Source organism: Myotis davidii, unplaced genomic scaffold (assembly GCF_000327345.1).
Source record: "Myotis davidii unplaced genomic scaffold, ASM32734v1 scaffold44, whole genome shotgun sequence".
In the NCBI taxonomy this organism is placed as follows: domain Eukaryota; kingdom Metazoa; phylum Chordata; class Mammalia; order Chiroptera; family Vespertilionidae; genus Myotis; species Myotis davidii.
The window spans coordinates 5831871-5852493 of NW_006299705.1; the positions used below are offsets into that span (position 1 = coordinate 5831871).

Below are 20623 nucleotides of genomic sequence, written 5' to 3' on the forward strand. Positions count from 1 at the left end.
ACAGGGTTAGCAATTATGGCTGCTCTCAGTCTTGCCCTCAGAGGCTCTGCTTCTCAGTGTCCCAGTAATCGCTGCAAGCCCCACGGAGAGAAGCTGCCCTAGGGTTCTGAGCGATGCCAGACAGTCCCGCTTCTCCCGTATGAGTCTGGGTCCCTAGAGACTCTCCCGGAACTGGAGCTCAGAGCCTGAAACTCCCTACTGATTGAAAACAACCACCACGTCCTCAGCCACCAGCCTGCTCTGCATGCACTCAGCACCTTAGTATTTTACTTCAGCACTGACTGATTGAAAACAACCACCACATCCTCAGCCACCAGCCTGCTCTGCATGCACTCAGCACCTTAGTATTTTACTTCAGCACTGCGCCGCCTCTGAGTCTCGGTATGTTTTTCTCTTTCCTCCTAGTTGTAGAACTTCCACTCAGCCAGCCTTCCTGTGGTTCTGAATGATGTCCATTCCATCTTTTAGTTGTATTTTTGAAGTGGTTGTTTGAGGTAGCAAACTCCGTTGTTTACCTATGCTGCCATCTTGGTTTCTCCTCCTTGTGATTTTCTATGTATAGGTATATACATCTATATACGTACACGTATTTTTCTGAATGAAACTACAATGACTCAATGTTTTTGGACTCAACAAAATGCTGAAAATGTCTTTTCTTGTTTGTAATTACATTTATTGGGGTAACATTGGTTAATAACATATAAATTTCAAGTTTACAATTCTATAACACATCATCTGTCTGTTGCATTGTATGTTCACCACCCAGAGGCTAGTCTCCTTCTGTCACCGTGTACTTGACCCCCTTTATCTTCTTCATCCTCCCCACCTCCTTCCCCTCTCATAACCACCATACTGATGTCTGTGTCTATGAATTTGTTTTGTTCATTTGTTGCTTTCTATTTTATATTCCACGTATGAATGAAACTATATAATTCTTTCCCTTTTCCTCTGACATATTTCACTTAGTATGATACCCTCTAGAACTATCCATGTTGTCACAAATAGCAATATTTCATTCATCTTTATGACTGAAGTTACTTCTGCCCCTTCACAACCTGCCTCTACTGCTGCTGCCTCACCCACTTGCTCTGATATGCCCACCATCAGATGTTTCTGCCTCGCCTGTTTGCTCTAATGTGCCCACCATCAGATGTCTCAATGTGTGTATCTCTCAGACGTGTTTGTGTGTTGGGCAGGGAATCCTTTGTTGAATTATAATTGTCCAACTTGTAACTTTTCAGGGGAGAGAACAAAAGGTTCTCACACATTGCCATGATGCGGTTACTCTCTTTTAGTGTTTTTAATATGTAATAATTCCATAGCATTCCATTTTATAGTTATACCATTACTTAAGTAGCCAGCCCTTTTTGGATGTACATGCTGTATCAAATGTTTGTTATAATATTTCTGAAGTGAATGTTCATGTCCATACAGATTGGGATTTTCTTCCCTAGTGTCAATTCCTAAAAGTGGCATTGCTGGGCCATAGGGTCTGTACAGCTTTAAGGTTTTTATACACATCGCTAAATTGCCTGAAGAAAAGTTATACTAATTTAAGGCTATTACACCCTGGGCAGTTGAAAACTTTGACTCTGACCTTTGGAGCTGCAATTATGTGTTTACTACATTAATTATCCAGTGACATTTACACTCAGTATTTGACCTTGTTCCTAGGATTGTTTCTGGTGATGAACTTGAGCTTGGCGCTGGTATCTGTGGATGGACCTAGAAGTGTTCATGGTGGATTCGCCAAGGCCTTGGAAGCAAATTATTTTGCTCTTTATAGCAAACCTCACCCAATGGGCTTCACTCCCAAAGGCTCAGCATCCAAGAACAGATTTTAGTTCAGGGCTCAATATATTCAGCACAATAATGGAGTAAAAAGCAAGGGAGAAAACCAGAATTTTAAAATTTGCATGAATATTTAGTGAGCTTAACAAGATATGTGAATGGATAGCTACATGCATAGGAAAAAAAAAAGCAATGAAAAAAACCACCAGAAGATAAGGTAGTGGATTCCACTCCTTGGTTTTTGTTGTTTTGTTTTGTTTTTGTTTGCAACCATGGATACCTTTGATGTTCAAGCTGAGCATTATTAAATTGAGGATGGATTGCTGAGGGACAGTATGACAGATTACACCCATTTCAGTCTATGCTTACAAAGGACTGTCCATGTCTAGCATTCTTTTAGTCATGAAATAACCACCCTCAGTTTCAAATTCTAGTCCTGCCACTTCCTGTGTCCTTGAGCATGTTCCTTCACTTACCTGAGCTTCACTTTCCTCTTCTGTAGATACTAATTTCCTAAGATTGCAGTGAGTAGAAATTAAGTCTTTAAAGCAAGTAAGGGCAGCCCCCAGAACCATGGTAGTACTCAGTAAACGTTTGGTGATGAACTCACGCCCTAAAGAGCTGACTTCGATTTAGTGGATTTTTCATGGGTTCTGTTTGCTCATTGTACTTAATCATTATCTGATATTATATTGTTTATTTTCACATTTGCTACTTTATTGTCTGTCTCTCCATGAGCACAACAGCTGTGGAGAATACCTCTGGCACACAAGATGATGAATACTTACCGTTCCAGTGACCCAGCCTTGTGACCTGGAAGCCCTTCGGCACAGAACCGGCCCGGCCCTCTTATCTCATTGTTTACTGATCTGTGCTTGGTTCCAGCCATCCTTCGTTACCTGAAGAATGATGGGAAGATCCATTTGGTGGTTTTCAACAACCTGCAGCTGGCTGACGGCAAGCGGCACAGGGTCCTACTGAAACTGAGCAATTTGCAGCGAGGGGCTGGCTCCGTAGAGCTCTATGTGGACTGCACCCAAGTGGATTCTGTTCACAATCTCCCCAGAGCCTTTTCTGGCCTCACACAGAGTCCTGCGTCCATTGAATTGAGAACTTTCCAGAGGAGGGCACAGGTAGGAACCCACAAACGGTTCTTCGAAGTGAAAAGATGAGCTGCTGAGGCTCAGGGGACACAGAGGGAGGTTATGAGTAGGTCTAATTCTGGCTGCATGGTAGAATCACCTGCCAAATTTGATAAACCACAGATAGAGGGCCAATCCTGAAGATGAGCTGAATCAGAATCTATAGGGGTGATGCCTAGGCAACAGTGTTTTTTAAAATACTGATTTTAATGTGAAGTCAAAATTGAGAACTTCTGCCCGGGCCAGTGTGGTTCCGTTGGTTGGGCATGATTCCCCACACTGAAAGGCTGTGAGTTCAAGTCCCGGTTAGGGCACATACCTCGGCTGTGAAGATGTTTCCCTCCCCCTTCTTCTCACTCTAACATCAATGCATGTCCTTGGGTAAGGATGTGAGAATTAAAAAAATTAAGAACTTTTAATGATAAACAGATTTTTGGGATACAATTTTCAAGTTGGAAATAAATTACAAAAATTTAAAGACTATCTTAGGATGATCTATTTTTAATTTTTCTATAGTTATTATTTTTAACAAAATTTTAAAAGAATGATTGGAAAATGCCAAGCAATAGGAACATTTTTCACAAGGTCTTATCAGAACATCCCTAACAAACAGTATCTTATTGCCAACTTAGTTCCATGTGCCCTTAAAAATTCTATCTGTTCTGTCTTCTTTTTTATGCCATGATGATGGTAATTTTTTCATTATATCACTGCATCTACTACAGAAATTGCCACATGTATTTATTTTAGAATTGCGTGCTAGGAAATACTTCATTTCCTATAAAGAACTACTATTCTTTGTCCTTTCCATTAATTATAACTCTAACTGGTCATAGTTCCTGAATTTTATCTGATATGAAAGTCAGTGCCAAAATCAGTAACTATGTTCATCTGTTGTGGCCCATAATATTGTCCTCTCGCTATCAAGTCTCATTTTCCATTTCTATTTTATTACATGTGCTTTAGTTACAAGCTGCACTGAGCCCTTTGAACAAAGAGGCAGGGTGTAAGCAATAATTTCCATTACAGCTAAGAATACTGAAACATTTTAGATAATATTTTTAAAAAACTATAACTCTGATACTAGACTTTTGTGCTTAAAAAATAGGAAGCATTTTTAAGCAGAAATTCCAAGAAAATTAAAATCCACATTTTTTATTTTTATAGAGATAGATATAGCTCTATGCATATATATTTAGTGTAGATTTATATAAGAGAAAAAAATGAATACTAAACTTTATTTCTGAACTCCCTAAGTAGCCAAAATCAAAATGAAATTATGTCACTGACCATTTCAGAAATTAGTGTCTAGCACCAAATAAGTCAAATTTCTAAAAGCCAGGAGTCAGCCATGACAAGGGTCATCAGAAACTATGCTTATTGGAAATTTCTCAGAAGTCCTAGCTCCTTAGACTATCAGCGGGGACCGCAGTGCTCTATCTTTAGTCACTTACTCATTCACTCAGTCAGTCAACAAATAGGCACGTTCCAGGCCACTGTGGTGGGCAAAACAGTCATAGTCCTGCCTCCATAGACCTTACAGTCCAACGTCCAACACACTATCTGTTGCGTAGCACATGTTGAATACATCTTAACTTAGCTTTAAAAAGTAGAATTCCCCTGCAAATCCTTAGCATACTCATTTTTTTAAATAAAAATGATAACTTTACATTTGCAGATAATATAACATTTCTCTGTCATATATAGATATAATGGATATGAGTAAGTTACAAAATAAAGGAGTGAGGAAACTGGCTTTGTGACTAACAATGAATGATTGATATGAACCAGTAAAGTGAAAATATGATGCCAACTACCTAATAATCATAGAATATACTGTGTATTCATTCTCATAAGCCAACAAAATCCGAGACTTTGCTAAAACCTGAAGCCAGGACATTCTGAAAACAATACTCTTTAAAATCGGAATGAATAAGTAAAATATTTATTACAGTCTAAACTTCAGAAACAAATTCCAGATAATTCTTAAGCGGCTCCTCAAAATAACTGTTTACCATGAAGGAAAAAGCCTGTCTCCTTCTCAGAGCCACTTTCCTGAACTCTGAGGCCGAGTTGAATGTCAGCGTTTTCCTCAGCTCCTGGCTGAAGTTCAGAGTGGCTTCAGTGAGAAGGATAGGGCTGGCAGGAGTTAGGAAAAATGCAAACCCACAGCATTACATAAGACGTCAGGGCCCCAGTATACAGGGCTAGTCTGTTATGGAAGTTGTGTGAATATGCAGACACATTGGCTTGGAATGCACTAGCACTGTGTGGTATGAATCTGATTTTTCTCCAGGATTTCTTGGAAGAGCTGAAGCTGGTGGTGAGAGGCTCGCTGTTCCAGGTGGCCAGCCTGCAAGACTGCTTCCTGCAGCAGAGCGAGCCACTGGCCACCGCAAGCACAGGTGTGGGCTCTTGGGCACTTTGCATACCTTCTTCCACCCAGACAAACCCCCATGCCCCCGAATGGGCTGGGTCCCGTCACCAAAGGGTGGGCTGTCCACAAAGCGGTCCTACGGGAGGTATCTCCAGAAATTAGGCTCTTCGGCCAAAATCCAGGGCACGGAATATTTTCATTGCTCTTTTTTTATATTTTTATAACTCACATGGATTTTGAAGTCTCCAGTGGCATCATGACCATTATTTTTGAGATGAATTACACCAAGTTAAATTCCTGCACCCTAGAATTTTGTCATGATTGTTCTCTGGGAAATCATTTGCTTTGAGTGACTGTAAAAAAGGCTGTCACTGGCTGAATGCTCCTTACCTTTCGTTGTTGCTATAGGAGACTTTAATCGACAGTTCTTGGGGCAAATGACACAACTAAACCAGCTCTTGGGAGAGGTGAAGGATCTTCTGAGACAGCAGGTAACAACCAAGACATACCATCAGAAAAGCCCCAAGAACCTCTGTGTGTGAGCTCGTGGAGCAGCAGGCTTACAGCACGGCAGCGGGCAGACCTGCAGCCAGGCTCGTGCAGCCTGGCCCACGCAGCCCACCACCCTGCGACTCTGACACCAAGGCTCTGGAAATGGGGGGCAACCATGTGCTAAACACACCAGGGCTCCAGGCAGAGGGGGAGCCATCAAGGGTTACTTTAGAACTACTTTAAGAAGTATTTAACAGCTTGCTACACATGGATTCTTTCATTCCTGGATTATGTATCAGGTGCTCCTTTTCAATCTTTTTTTTTTTCCTCTTCCCATTTCTAAAGGTCAAGGAAACATCATTTTTGCGAAACACCATAGCTGAATGCCAGGCTTGCGGTAAGTGCTTTTCTAGTAACTGGCTCATTCTGAGCTGGACGAGCAGATGCAGACTGATGAAGGGCCCAAGCTGGGGTGAGGCAACATTGGCTGCAGTTTCTGGAGGTTTGGCACAGAGGTGGAGGGAAGAGAACTTCATTGAAAAACCAAATTTTATTTTGTGTCAGTTATGTTCCCTGGTGGTGAATAAGCCTATTGTTTTTCTTCTAGGTCCTCTTAGCTTGCAGTCTCCAACCCCAAACACCCTGGTGCCCCAGGCACCCCCTGCACCCCCAGCACCCCCCGTGCGCCTGTGTGACTCCAACTCGTGTTTCCGCGGAGTCCGATGTACCAACACCAGAGATGGCTTTCAGTGTGGGCCCTGCCCCGAGGGCTACACAGGAAATGGGATCACCTGCTCTGACATTGATGAGGTAAGAGTTCAACTGCACAGGGTAGAGGCTCCCTAAATATCTTGCACACCATACAGCTAATGGAAAAAGAAGCCAGGCTGATGACTAAGGGATGACTTGGGTTGTCCTCCAGGCCACTTAAAAACTACTTCCTGATGAGTCCTTCGAGACCATGAGCCACTATGAGCAGTGGGAGGAAGGAGGCATGACACATGGTTGTGGCTGTGTTCGTAATACATCTCTCTGTGTCTCCAGTTCTTCTCGTTGTCCATGTTGCTACAATACTGAGATTTCAGCTTTATACTCTAACATTGATTGTTTTTCTTAAACAGTCTGTGTTATACTTGTGATTTTTTTCTGCACTTTTGCAAATGTGGGAGGGGGGAGATCTGTGTAAGGGTATATTCCAGAGGTTGCAACTGATTTTTTCAAGCTCCCTAAAATAGAAAAGCAGAGGGGAGTCTCAAACCAACGAGACCTGTTGAGGCCCCATAACCTGTGAGTAACCAAAAGTGCCAGGGATGGAGCCAGAAAGACCCACACAACAAATATAGGCTGGTTGCATGGCTGCCAGATCTGCCGATGCAGACTGTTTCAAGATCGTGACTAGCCAGTCAGTACTCTAGTCCCCAAGTAGTGTTCATAGTGGGTAGCAAGACTGCCATCAGAATGTGCCTTTCCCCTCCCAGCCAGCCAGAGGAAGGTCAGAAGGAGACCTGGAGGGGATGAGGAATATGCAAGGACCTTAGACACACACACACCACCCCCTTGTAGGTTTGTGGTAGCTCCACTGATTACCGCCCCAGGTAGTAAGCAATTAAGATGGCCTCTAGTAATCCCTCAATTGCAGAAACATCTGTACACAGTTCACAGAACTGCATCTGGTTTTTATCCGTGAGCTGGAAATTTCTCCTTTTGAAAGGGCCAGAAGTGGTCATGTTTTTTACATTAGTTGAACTGGTTAAAAAAAAAAAATCTCCTAGACTCCAAGGGCCTCGGAACTGCCATGGCTTGCTAGGGCGCAGAGACAGGCCCAGACTCTGATGGATCACATCCAACGGAGGAAATAATTACCCTAGCTTTGTGTTTTCAAGGTCTTTTCTTTTGAGTAGTTGTGTTGGTTCAATAACGCCTTTGGACTCACCTACCAGCCAGCCATCAAGTGGTCTGAGAGCGCTGTCCTTTCATTGATCTGTAAATTCCAAGTTAGAATATCAGGGACTTGACCCTGGGAAGTGGAGTGATTAACATTAAGACCCTTTCCAGTTGGCTGTGCATTATTCTGTAACCCAGCAAAACAACTCCAGATTGTGTGGGTCAGGGATTCCTAGGGTAACTATGACATTGGAAGCCTTTATTTCCTTTTACCATTCTGATCACCAAAAACTGATAGTTAAATGAATAAATAAGCTGTGCAGCTAGATAAATGGAAGTGTGAGAGTGTTTTCTCCATGGGACTAATGACTTTGAATTTTTTTTCTCTCCAGTGCAAATACCATCCCTGCTACCCGGGTGTGCGCTGCGTGAACTTAGCTCCCGGCTTCAGATGTGATGCCTGCCCGGTGGGCTTCACAGGGTCCATGGTGCAGGGTGTGGGGATCAGCTTTGCGAAGTCAAATAAACAGGTGGGCTGACATTCATTTCTACCCTTTGCCAACCGAGAAACCCTGGTTGGTTCCCACCTTCTTCTGTATAAGCCTTTACCTCCTTGAGCAAGCGATGCCATGTCGAATCTCCCGGGGCCAGTGAGCAAATCAGGCATTTACTAACTCATTTCTGAGTATGTTTGTAAAGTTTAGTAGGGAGGGAACTCTTAAATTGGGATGACAGAGCATCACTAGAGAAACAGTGAATGTGGTAGCTCTGAAGATGGCCATGATCAGAAGCTGTTTTAGAGATGAGAGGATTTCAAGAGTAGAAATAATTCCCTGAGAAAACCCACCCCCACTCCCACCTCCCCATCCCCCACCCCTACTTCTTCTTATATAAGCTATAAATTGCCCTAAGCATTTGAATACTTTGTGACAGTCTCCATTTATTTCCAAATGCTCTATATCCTGGGCATTATTTAACTGGCTGACTGTGAAATTCTTTTTGATGTTTTCAGCCCTTAAAAATGGTTGGTCTATAAATATATTTTACTACCTTAGGGAAGTTATTAGCTTTAAAGAAGGGCAGGTTCATTATCTCCTAGCTGCCTATCAAGGGATTCCAGAGGGCATCGTTTTTTTAGAGTAGAAAAAGGAGGCAAGCCAGACAGATAGGAATGACAACAAGCCATTAGAGTAATGACCCGGAGTTTTCCTTCCTCCCCTCCAAAGACAAAATCTCCAGAACTAAACCAAGGAAAATAGACAAAAAGAAATAGAAGGTGCTTTATGTAAGCTATTCAGAAGCACTTCCCAGTAGATTTCCAGCAATGTGGTAGATTGAACTGAAGTAGAAGGGAGTCACCTTGATAAAATTTAACAAGAAATTTTAATGCATCTCCAATATCAAAAGAAGTAATAAGAAGTGTTCCCAGGTTCTAGAAACGAAGAGGAAACTCAAAACCAGAGCTGTGGGTGGAAGCTAATGTCACAGCAGCTCATGGGAGATAGCACTGGGTAGAGGTCCCAGGGGTGGGGTCTGGGGTTTTAGCACCTACAAGAGTACAGCAGATGTAGTCTTGAACCATAGGAAGATCTAACAACCCTGAACAAAGCCAGGAGCCTCAGAGAACTATGTTCCCCGTTACAAGGAGATGTGAAAACTTTCCAAGCCCCCCAAATCAACAAGGAAGCCTGATGGCAGTTTGGGGACAAGGTTAACACAAATGAAAACTGTCCACAACAAATCAAAGCTCCAAGCTTGTATCACATACAGTTGTGAGCTCCACACCTGTGTTACACATATAATACAGATATCCAAGCCAAACATTAACATGAAAACCAGCTCTGGGGCAGTAAGATCCCCAGAGCTCTGGCTAATACCAAATGCTCATAAACAACAATGGTAATTTATATGAAGATGCTACGATGGGAAAATGTGTTAAATATAAGTTCAAAAGGATAAAGAAAAAAAGAAAGCAGTAGACATCATACTTAAATAATAGAGCAATGAGGGATGGGGGGGTACGCACATTTGAGAAATAGCCAAATAAAATTTATTCAATGAAAAGGATAACCATTGGCATTAAAAACTTAATAGACGAGCAAGACAACTAATAGGGAGTGTATAGATTTCAAAGGTGGAACTCAGGAAATCAGCCAGAATGCTGCACAGAGAAATAAAGATGTGGAAAATATGAACGAGAGGTTGAGTCAACAGAAGAGATTAATGAGAAAGTCCAATATTTATTTAATTGTAGTTCTAATGAAAGAGTAGAAGGCCCTGGCTGGTTTGGCTCAGTGATTAGCAGTTCAGCCCATGGACTGAAGGGTCTCGGGTTCGAGTTCCAGTCAAGGGCATGTACCTGGGTTACAGGCTGAGCTGGGGAGTATGAGGGAGGCAACCAGTCGATGTGTCTCTCTCATGTAGATGTCTCTCTCCCACTCCCCCTCCTCCCTACCTTCCACTCTCTCTAAAATGGGTGGGGAACATCCGGCCTATGGGCTGTATAAGGCCATAGAAATCATTTGGTCTGGCCCTGCCAAGGCATTAGGGGTGAGTTAATTAAATATTTGACCAAATATAGCAGGCTAATTTTTGAGTTGATAATTTTGTATGGCCCATGAATGAAAGATGTTATACTAGTAAATGTGAAAAATGGCCCTTGGCAGAAAAAAGGTTCCCCACCCCTACTCTAAATGATCAATGGAAAAAAATACCCTCGGGTAAGATTTAAAAAAAAAAAAAAAAAAAAAGGAAGAAGAAAAGAAAGAGTAGAAGGAATAGGAGGAGAGGGAAGCTGAGAATTTTCCAAAAATTCTGAGGTAGAAGTACATTGAGTCCCAAGCAGGAGAAAGGAAAAACTTCCTGACTAAAAGGGTTGTGGAACAGATTAATCAAGCAAGTTGTCTTTCCTGAACCACTGTAAATACCAAGTAGGCAACTATCACTTGAAATTAGGTTAAGTACAGACTGATACAAACACAGGGAGATGACTAAAATGGCACCCGATTTCTATTCTGCCTGAAATTTCCTGTCTTCACTTCAGACAAGTATCAAAACACAGCAAAATTTATTTGCATTTCTACTTAAACGAACGTCTCTTTAAATCCTTCTGCACTAGGTCTGCACTGATATTGATGAGTGTCGAAATGGAGCATGTGTTCTCAACTCTATATGCACTAACACTTTGGTAAGTATTTTTCATGGCTGATGTGGTCAAAGCACACCAGTTATTAAACCAGGTGTATGTTTATAAATCATAACCCCAAAACACACATAGAACATATGGGCATAACTTATTGGATTGGCAAATGAGTTTGTGCTGAAAAACAGTTTTCAATATGTAAAGTAATTTTATAAGTATAATTTTATGACTGCCAAACTTGTTTTTTTTACTCTTCTGCCAAAGTTGCAGTGTTGGGCTTTTTTCTTTTTTTTAATATATTTTATTGATTTTTTTACAGAGAGGAAGGGAGAGGGATAGAGAGTTAGAATCATCGATGAGAGAGAAACACCTATCAGCTGCCTCCTGGGGATGTGCCCGCAACCAAGGTACATGCCCTTGACCGGAATCGAACCTGGGACCCCCCAGTCCGCAGGCCGATGCTCTATCCACTGAACCAAACCGGTCAGGGCACAGTGTTGGGCTTTTAGATAAATATTAATGACAAATATTATCGTTTTTGTATTTTAATCAACCATCTCCCTTGTCCCAGAGCAAACTCTAACTTCACCTCCCAGAACATGATGGAACTTTCAGCCCTTCTCCCTTCCCCCACAGTCAGAGTGGTGGTTCACCATTTAGCCCTCTGCCTCCTGTTCTGTTCCTTCAGGCCGACAGGGCCTGCTGCAGCTTCCAATCTGGTGACGTCTTCCCCAATATTCCCGCCATCTTATAAGACATACACGTAAGCAGAGAGACAGCGTGGGTCTCCCTTAATCCAGGCACCATTGAGTACACGTGAAAGTAAACACAATCACAGTACCGTTCTTTGGTCACAATTCTGAGCTCCTGGTTCATCATATCTTTGCTCCTTTCAGGGATCTTATCGCTGTGGGCCTTGTAAACCCGGGTACACTGGTGACCAGACGAGGGGATGCAAACCTGAGCGAAACTGCAGAAACCCAGAACTGAACCCTTGCAGTGTGAACGCGCAGTGCATCGAGGAGAGGCAGGGGGATGTGACGTGCGTGGTAAGTTGTTTGTCACTTGCTTTACCATTTTACCTTCCTCTGTTTTAAACACCACCCCGGTTTGTTTCTACTTGCTTCAGGGCAAAAGTACTCAAACATGGAAACATTTCCATCAAGATCAACATAGAATGTAATAGTAGGAGGGTCAGCTGAGTTTGTGGGGAGCAATGGGAAGCTCCTCTAACCAGCAGCTGCCTCTTTTCTCCCTGTTGGCCGTGGGTTGACACTGTCCCCTTGGGCAGCTCAGTGGTGGAGCCTCCGCTCCCAAGCACCCTCTGTGGAAGGCCTGAGAAATGAGCAGCAGGAGGCCAAGGAGCCTCCTTCCCTCCCTTCCATCTACTGCCCTGGTGATTTATGTGTATAACTTGTTAGCCTCCTGCTGTCATTTCTAACCTCACCCTTAAGACATCCCCTTTCAAAATCTGGCCCCAGGGGGTGGGTGGCAGGGTTGAGGTGATAGGCTGCTGTAAACCCTCAGAGGGAAACCTCCTGTCTCCCCCAGGGGAGGGGGAAGGTGGGGACAGAGCCATTCTCTGTGTCTACCTTCACCAGGTGCAGGAATAGCCCAGTGGAGGTCACTCGCCTTCCTGTGAGTTTCCCAGCCCTGGAGCCGATCCGATCCGGGGAGAAGGTGGCTGGGCAGGGCAGGGCAGGGCAGGGCAGTCTCAGCCTGACGTGAGTCTCGTGCCACGCTGGTGTCCTGGGCCCTTGGTGAGGAAGGCTTGTTCCTGTCGTCCACTCCCAAACCTCAGGCTCCAGGATCTTGGGGATTCTAGGCATTGAGACATCAGCCATGTCCAGCCGCTCACTTCCTCCTCCCTTTGCAGTGAGCCAGGCCCTGGCAGGCGACCCTGAGTCTGACATTCACAGGTTCACAGTGAGCACGTCCGATGGGGCAGGATGGATCTCGGAGACTTCGTCCCTCTTCTCTATACCTCAGACTTGACTTCCTTGAGCCCCCAAAATTTTCTACCACTTTTCAAATAGGAGAAATGAGAAGATTCAAAACTAAGTTGAAGAAATAAATATGATGCCGTCAGCTCTCTCTGGCAATACAAAGTACTGATGAAAGAACAAGCCGGGTCACGGGGGAAACCAGTTTCCCCAGTTCCCACTGATTGGGCACGTGTATCACCCTCAAGAGGGAAGTGTATATCTATATTTAAATCCTCGTTTTCTGTGAACAAATTAACAATTTCCCTGGGATGGTGGGTGATCACGCTCTTAATATGTTTTTGAATTTGTAATAAGGCACAATGACAGATGGTAAAAGATTAATACACTTGGTGTGACTACTAAAATAATTTAATCTGCCAGAAAATAGCTCATTAAAAATATATTTGTTCCTAGAGGAAATTTCTTCATTAAAATGAGTCAAGGACCTTACCCCATAACTGAGCTTTTCGGGCCTTCTGAAGGCCCCGCGGAAGCAACTGAGCAGACATAGGGGAGCTGCGGGAGGGGGTTTTGGAAACCTGCCTTAAATCTCTGGTCGCAGAAGGAGAGTGCAGATGATTGAGAACAGGCAGGCTGCTGCTTAGGCAGTCACTGGTCTTAAATCACCTTATTTTGATTAGCGAGGCCAGGAAATGTAGCATTTACTCATGTGAAGTTTCTTTTCCCTTGGCCCTGGCGCTGTTCCTCGGACTCTTTTTCCTCTCCCTGCCCCTCTAGCTCCCGGTGGTTTTCAGGCCCCTTCTCCCATGTTCTTCTGTGTGCCCCTCCATGGGCGCCCAGCCTGCTCCTGGGCTGAGCTCCCAGGTACCATCTCATACCCAGGACACCACTTACGGAATGATTTCTTCTCTCCTTGGTTTGGCTGTGGACTATCAGAGGAAGAACTCAAAGTGCCCATTAACCAAATGTACGTGGCAGAAGACCCCGGGCTTGGGTTCAAGTCCCAGCTCTGAGGCCCTGAGCAAGGGACCGAACCACTCAGTGCCTGGTTGCTGCTTGTGTGAATGGGATAACAGAGACCTTCAGCAACATCATAACAATTGGAGACAGTGCTATAGGGTCTGGTATGGAAGGACTGGCGTTTTAATGCCCGTTCTGCTGACAGGGAGGCTTGCTCTCGGTGGCTGGTGGTGGCCGGGATACGTGGATAGACTTTTCCAGGGAAGTAGTGAACGACACACAGATCCAGCACTGTGCCTCTGGAAACCCCCCGGTAAAAGGGTATAAGCAGAGGCCAGGTACCTCAGGAGGTCCCTCTGGTGGAAACTGATCTGGAAGACTTAGATTCAGAGAGAGGACTGTGGTTCACGTAGGATAAGGAAAGCGCCACGTTTCCCCTGAGAAAGGGAATTGGACAATCATATGGAGAACTGTGGACAGTAACTCAAAATTACAGACACCTTGAACCAGGAATTTCACACTAAGAAACCAGTGCAGAACAGCACGCATACTAGAGTTACTTGTTGCAGCATAATTTTCCATCTAAAGAAGTGTTTAAAACCTAACACCCACCAGTAGAGCACTGGTTGAATTGATTGAGGCACATGCATACCACCTTATGTATGATGTATCTGTTGCCATTTTTAAAAAAGACAACTCTACATGAAGTGGTATGGAAAGAGCTCCAAGATATAATGTTAACTTTTAAAAACTCAAGATGCAGAATGGCATATAGATAGATAGATAGATATAGATATAGATAGATATAGACACATATGTGTGTGTGTGTGTGTGTGTGTGTGTATATATATATATGCTACCAGTTGTGTGAGGGGTCAGAGGAAAAGAATGATGTGCATTTGCTTGTCTCTGCATAGCCTGTCTCTCGGCATGCGCTTGGGAACCGATTACCTTGCTTGCCTGAGCTAAGGGAACAGGAGGGGAAGTTACACTGTAGCCCCTTTGCACCTATTGAATTTTGAACCATTAGACGATTGAAAAAACAATTTAATCGTTTTACAATCCTTCCCAACAAGGCTGTCTGGCTCTGGGCCCCACTCTGGGGAGGTGCACACGGAGCAGAGGCTCTTGTCAGCCACCAGCCTCCCGCCAGCGTCCGCTTCCCAGGCCTCTGACAGGCTTTCCCTTCACAGTGCGGAGTCGGATGGGCTGGCGATGGCTACTTCTGTGGGAAGGATGTGGACATTGACAGTTACCCAGACGAAGAACTGCCATGCTCTTCAAGGAACTGCAAGAAGGTACGGGGGGCAAGTAGGAAACTCTCTCTCTCTCTCTCTCTCTCTCTCTCTCTCTCTCTCTCTCTCTCTGACTGATACAGGAGAGAGGTTCTGTCGGTTCCATTGAAATTTGCATTGTTACAGGAGCTACTTCTCAGCTGTAACAAAACAGCGATCAGTAATAAAGTCAGGCAGCCACAGTTGTCCTGCGATTTAGTTTAAAACAGATGTAGACAGGTGGTGTGGAAAATAGGGAGAAGTTGGTAAAAGGGTACAGACTTTCAGTTATAAGATAAATTAGGTCAGAGGATTTAAGGTTTACTATGGTGATTATAGTTGATCACACTACTATAGAGTTGAAATTTGCTAAGGGAGTAGAACTTAAATGTTCTCAGCAAAAGAAGGGGGAAATATGTGAGATGATGGATCTGTTAATTCAATGGGGGAATCCTTTCACAATATGTTATGTATGCAAATCATCACATTGTACACTTTAAATATCTTCAGTTTTGTCAATTATACCTCAATAAAGCTTTAAAAAAGACATTTGTAGATGTCTCTCAGAGCTGTGTTTCCCCCTTAGGACAACTGCAAGTACGTGCCAAACTCTGGCCAAGAAGATGCAGACGGAGATGGCATTGGCGATGCTTGTGATGAGGATGCTGACGGCGACGGGATCCTGAATGAGCAGGTACCTGCTTTGTGGGGAGGGCCTGTGAATTGCCACATGCCAGGGATGATGGAAGAAAGCCCTTGAAGTGAACTATTTCTATTAATCATCCCAAATGTTAGTTTCCATGCTGCATTCCCACAGCACTGCAACTTTTTATTCTAAGATCATCAAGTGTTTAAAATATAAAACTGACAAAGTTGGGCCTCCTGAGTTCTGACAGCTCATGACCATGAGGTGGAGGCTGACCAGCATCCACCACAGAACCAAGTACATGGTTGGAGTAAGTGTTCGGTCTTCTGATCCTGTAGGATAACTGTGTCCTGACTCACAATGTGGACCAAAGAAACAGTGACCAAGATATCTTTGGGGATGCCTGTGACAACTGCCGGGATATCCTAAATAATGACCAGAAAGACACTGATGGGGATGGAAGAGGGGACGCCTGCGATGATGACATGGATGGAGATGGTGGGTTTGGCTCGTTTTGTATCGTATTTGGGACTCTGGTCCTTTTGCCCTGTTGTCTTTGAGGAGCAGGAAGAGACTGTCTGACTAGGAGGGCCTTCCTAGTGGTGGTTCCATGCAGCCTGCATCTGGGGACCCAAAGTCCACTTGTGTCTGTGGGAGGAGACTCCACAGCCCACGCCCCTATTTAAGAACCTGGGTGTTTCTGGAACTCTATCATTGCTGGAAACCTTGTAGGAAGTACTTCTAGCAGTGTCTTGTCAGGGCTGTGTCTTTGTAGGGCAGGAGTAGGGAACCTCCGGCCCACAGGCTGTTTAAGGCCTATTAAATAATTTGGGCTGACCCTGCTGAGGCATTAGGGGTGAGTTAATTAAATATAGTTTGACCAAATATAGCAGGCTAAATTTTTTTGTTGTTCTTAATCCTCACCCCAGGATATTTTTCCATTGATTTTTAGAGAGAGTGGAAGGGAGCGGGAGAAACAGAGAAACATCGATGTAAGAGACACACATCAATTAGTTGCCTCCCACACATGCCCCTGACTGGGGCCAGGGATTGAGCCTGCAACCAAAATATGTGCCTTTGACTGGAATTGAACCCAGAACCCTTCCATCCCAGGGCTGATGCTGTATCCATTGAGCAAAACTGGCTAGGACTAGCAGGCTGATTTTTAAGTTGATAATTTTGTATGGCGGGTAGATGTTACAAATATCCAAATGGTTCCTGTTGTAGGGTATCTGTCTTCCAGATTATACCTTTCCCCACTCCCCATTGTCCTACACACACGCGCACACACACACACACACACACACACACACACACGCACACGCCCTCCTTTGACCTTACCTCCAGATAGCTGCTGGGAAAGTGGTGGCTCTCTGAGGATGGCCCAGGCAGAAGTCACCACATACCTGTGAGGGCCCGACCTCTGCAGCCCCTGGAAGTGTGTGTTCCAGACCTGTCTGCGCTGTTCACCTGATTCAGAGAAGTGTTCCTTTCTTGTAGGAATAAAAAACATTCTGGACAACTGCCAGAAAGTTCCCAATCGTGACCAACAGGACAGGGATGGCGATGGCGTGGGGGATGCCTGTGACAGTTGTCCTGATGTCAGCAACCCTAACCAGGTCAGTGGGACAGAGGGGAACTTGAACTCTTGGCTGAACGCCCCTATGCAAAGATGCCTGTAAGACCAGTGTCTCGAACAACCAGCAGAGCCCAGCAGCTCAGTTCTTTGCTGTTGCCATATGCCTACCAGAGCAGAAGTGGCGAGTTGCATACTTGGGCCTGGAGGGGATAGGAAGACCATGACAGGAGATCTGAGCCCCTCTGAACTAATCTCACAGGCTGTAGGTGCCTATGAGGTTGGATTATGAGTTTAATGACACCCAAACCATAACTTGGAAGTTAACCATGGGAAACCTCATGGTTAGTCCCCAAACCCTTGCACCGACTGTGTATGGACATTTCAGATTAAGTTCAGTCAGTGACGTGCTGTTTCCCTTCCCACTCCTTCTTCCTGTCTGGATAACTGGGGGTGATGTGTCATGTATTTTAAAGCCTGAGCGAGGGGAGTCATTGTTGCCCTCTGTGACTCGCTTTCACTCTGGCTCAATTCCAAACTGCAGAAGCAAAGCCAAGCCTGTTTGTCTTGTCCCCGTGCCTTTGGCTGGGTCCCTTCCGACCGTGCCAGGGCTCCGCGTCCCCACCTGCCACCGGGCGGCCCCGGCGCCCTTTCTGATCAGCTCATCTGGTGTGTAGGCAGCCCATCCGTGGAGCCTGATATTTTGGAAGCTTTTCTGAAAATTCTGCATTGTGCCTACACCAATATGGTGTTGTCCTTTTGCAGTTTTGCACTGTCCTGATTCCAGAGAAATAATCCTGAGACCCAGCGATGATGGGCCGGGTCTGCCTTCTCTGGAACATTCTGTGCACACGGGCCCAGGGATAAATAACATGTTCTGTTCTCTTTGCAGTCTGATGTGGACAACGATCTGGTTGGGGACTCCTGTGACACCAATCAGGACAGGTATGGTGCCTCTCCCAGCTGCACAGGGCCAGAGGAAACATCTGGAGAGTTTTATCCTTCAGAGCTTTCTGCTGCTTTGGGATCTCTCTGGGTCGATGGAGCTGCCAGTGGGACAGTAGCCCTGACCCTGGTCAGGGTCACCTCACCTCCTTGAAAGTTCTGTATTGGGGGAGGGGGAGTGATGGTACCAGGAGTGCCACTAGGCACTCTAGCAAGGGAAAGTTTATTACGGGAGAGGCAGTCTAGTATCATACTTCAGAGATGGGCTCCAGAGTGACACAGCTAGATATAATCCCAACCCTTCACTTACAAACTTAGGCAAGTTACCTAATCTCTTGCACCCCAATTTTCTCATCTATACTAGTAAAATGGGGATGACAATAGCATGTAGCTCATAGGACTACTATGATGATTACTTTGCGAAAAGTGCACATTGCAGCTTCTGTTACATAGACAGCACTCAATAGATATTAGTTCTTCTATTATATTCTCTTGGCTCTGGAGAGCTTCACCCACATCCCAAAATAGAAAGCTGTATGTTTGCTGTGGGACCACTGTGTTTTTTTTGTTGTTGTTGTTTTCATCGTCCTTGGAATTTTTCATTCCACTTCTCATATTTGAGTGGAATTATTCAATGTAGATGAATTTTGTCAACCCTCTTGGTCCCACATAGTTAGAGTTCTAGGTCAAGGGCTGGAGCAGATGCTGCAGAAACATCACCAAAAACGCAGACATGTGCAGTTCTGCCCTAGTGGCTCCTGCAGAAGCAGGCTCTAACCCCTCCCATCTCCACGGGAAGTATGGCACAGGTGGCAGGGCCAGGATTAGGCAGGGAGAGGACTCCAAAAGGCAGAGCAGGAGGAAACATAGCTTCCCTTCTCAACCTCTTCCCAGAGGTTGCCCTACAGGTGGTCCTTGCTCAGGGTCAGTTCCTGTAAAGTCCCATCTTCGCCCTGTGCTCAGTGTCCTTGCTGCATAGTACACACTGGCTGCCTGAACTTAAACGTACTGCTCAGTCTCTGAGTCTCAACTTCTCCATCTGCAAAGGAGAGATAGTTGTCTCTCGAAGGTTGTGGTGAAATGAGAGAGAATGTAGGTAAAGCTCCCGACACAGTGCTGGTCCTCAGGTGCCCTGCGGAAAAGGTGGCTGTTGTTGTCACAGCATGAGGAGAGGCAAGTCAGAGACGGCCTGACATAGGACGTGTCCGCTTTTGGGTGGAAGGTGGAACTGGTACCCTGATAACTTCCCTAAATGATGTCAAGAATGTTCCCTGTTGCAGGTCATCCTGCACTCTGAGTGCCATCTAAATAATTTCTAGAATATCCTGTCCCACCAGCCTCTAGATATTTGCATAAACTAAATGACTCATTCTGCTACATTTTAATCCCCACAATTCTGAACCTTGGGGAGGAGGCTAGGAACATTTTTGCATGAAAATGTTTAGGGTTACATAGAATGGCTGCTAATGGAAATAGTCTGTCTTATGATTTTAAAAGCAGCCCTGCTACCTGCACAGGAATTCCACCATGTGAGCTGTGTCATCTCCTGCTTGCCCAGGTTGGCCTCACTTTCTTTGGGTCTCAGCTGGAAGCCTGGCCTGAAGGCCATAGACTGGTCCCTGGTTTCCCTCCCCTGTCCCATCCTGGACGAGATAGGAACAGTTCCCAGCCCAAGACAGGCCCTGGGTGGAGCCAGGTGAAAGGAGTTATGTGCTCTGATCCAGGATAGCCATGGGGTATCTCTGTCAAGCAGGGAAAGCTCTGGGGACAGGGCACTAGGCCTGGAAGGGAGATCAGGTGGGCAGAGAGAGAGGACTCTGAGAAGTGCTGTAGACCAGGACTGAGCCGAGCCCCATGCTCCCCTCTCAGGAAGGGGCTCCCTATTTCCTTTGCCGTTCACATCTGATCCTTCTTGGGTCTACTGGCCAGGGACTGTGGAGAGTAATAGAAAAAAAAACATTGTAGGGCTCCCTAAGACCAAGTACTTAGAAGAGTTTTTTTCCTATATTAAAATTGAATATGCAAAATTCTAATCATTTAATCTTCATAACAGCCTTATGAAGGAGGCTCTGTTATTATTCCCATTTTACATATGGGGCACTGAGCCATAGAGGGGTCCAGTACCCTGCCTGGGGCCCACATGCTGCTAAGGAGCTGAGCAGTCTGGCTCCACCACCTCTCACTCTGTTCCCTTGGCACATTCTCTCAGTCCTGGATCAACTAGTAGCCTCCAGGGGCTGATAGGAGCATCTCGGCACAAGATCACAAACTTGACCCTTGTTTCTTGCCGAGGAAGTGATCTATTATTTCATCAGGTGGAGGAGGTGGGAAATGGTCTCTGAGGCCGACAGGCAGCCTTATCTAAGGACACGTGTCTGGTCAAAGACCAGGCCTGGCTAAAACCCCCAACCCAGACTCTCCCTCCTGAGAGCTGGACCCTCGCTGCCC

General features: G+C 45.1%; 1 protein-coding gene across 1 annotated transcript in view; it reads left to right on the forward strand.

Moving 5' to 3' along the window:
- THBS4 (thrombospondin 4) overlaps positions 1–20623 on the forward strand; it is a 49632-nt gene that overhangs the window by 22777 nt on the left and 6232 nt on the right. The window contains exons 3-15 of the mRNA XM_006775476.2: positions 2677–2924; positions 5230–5338; positions 5719–5801; positions 6148–6199; positions 6410–6612; positions 8079–8216; positions 10805–10873; positions 11725–11877; positions 14928–15032; positions 15595–15702; positions 15993–16152; positions 17155–17273; positions 18123–18175. Of these exons, the coding sequence (XP_006775539.1) occupies positions 2677–2924; positions 5230–5338; positions 5719–5801; positions 6148–6199; positions 6410–6612; positions 8079–8216; positions 10805–10873; positions 11725–11877; positions 14928–15032; positions 15595–15702; positions 15993–16152; positions 17155–17273; positions 18123–18175 (1600 nt within the window). The remainder of the gene's footprint in view (positions 1–2676; positions 2925–5229; positions 5339–5718; positions 5802–6147; positions 6200–6409; positions 6613–8078; positions 8217–10804; positions 10874–11724; positions 11878–14927; positions 15033–15594; positions 15703–15992; positions 16153–17154; positions 17274–18122; positions 18176–20623) is intronic.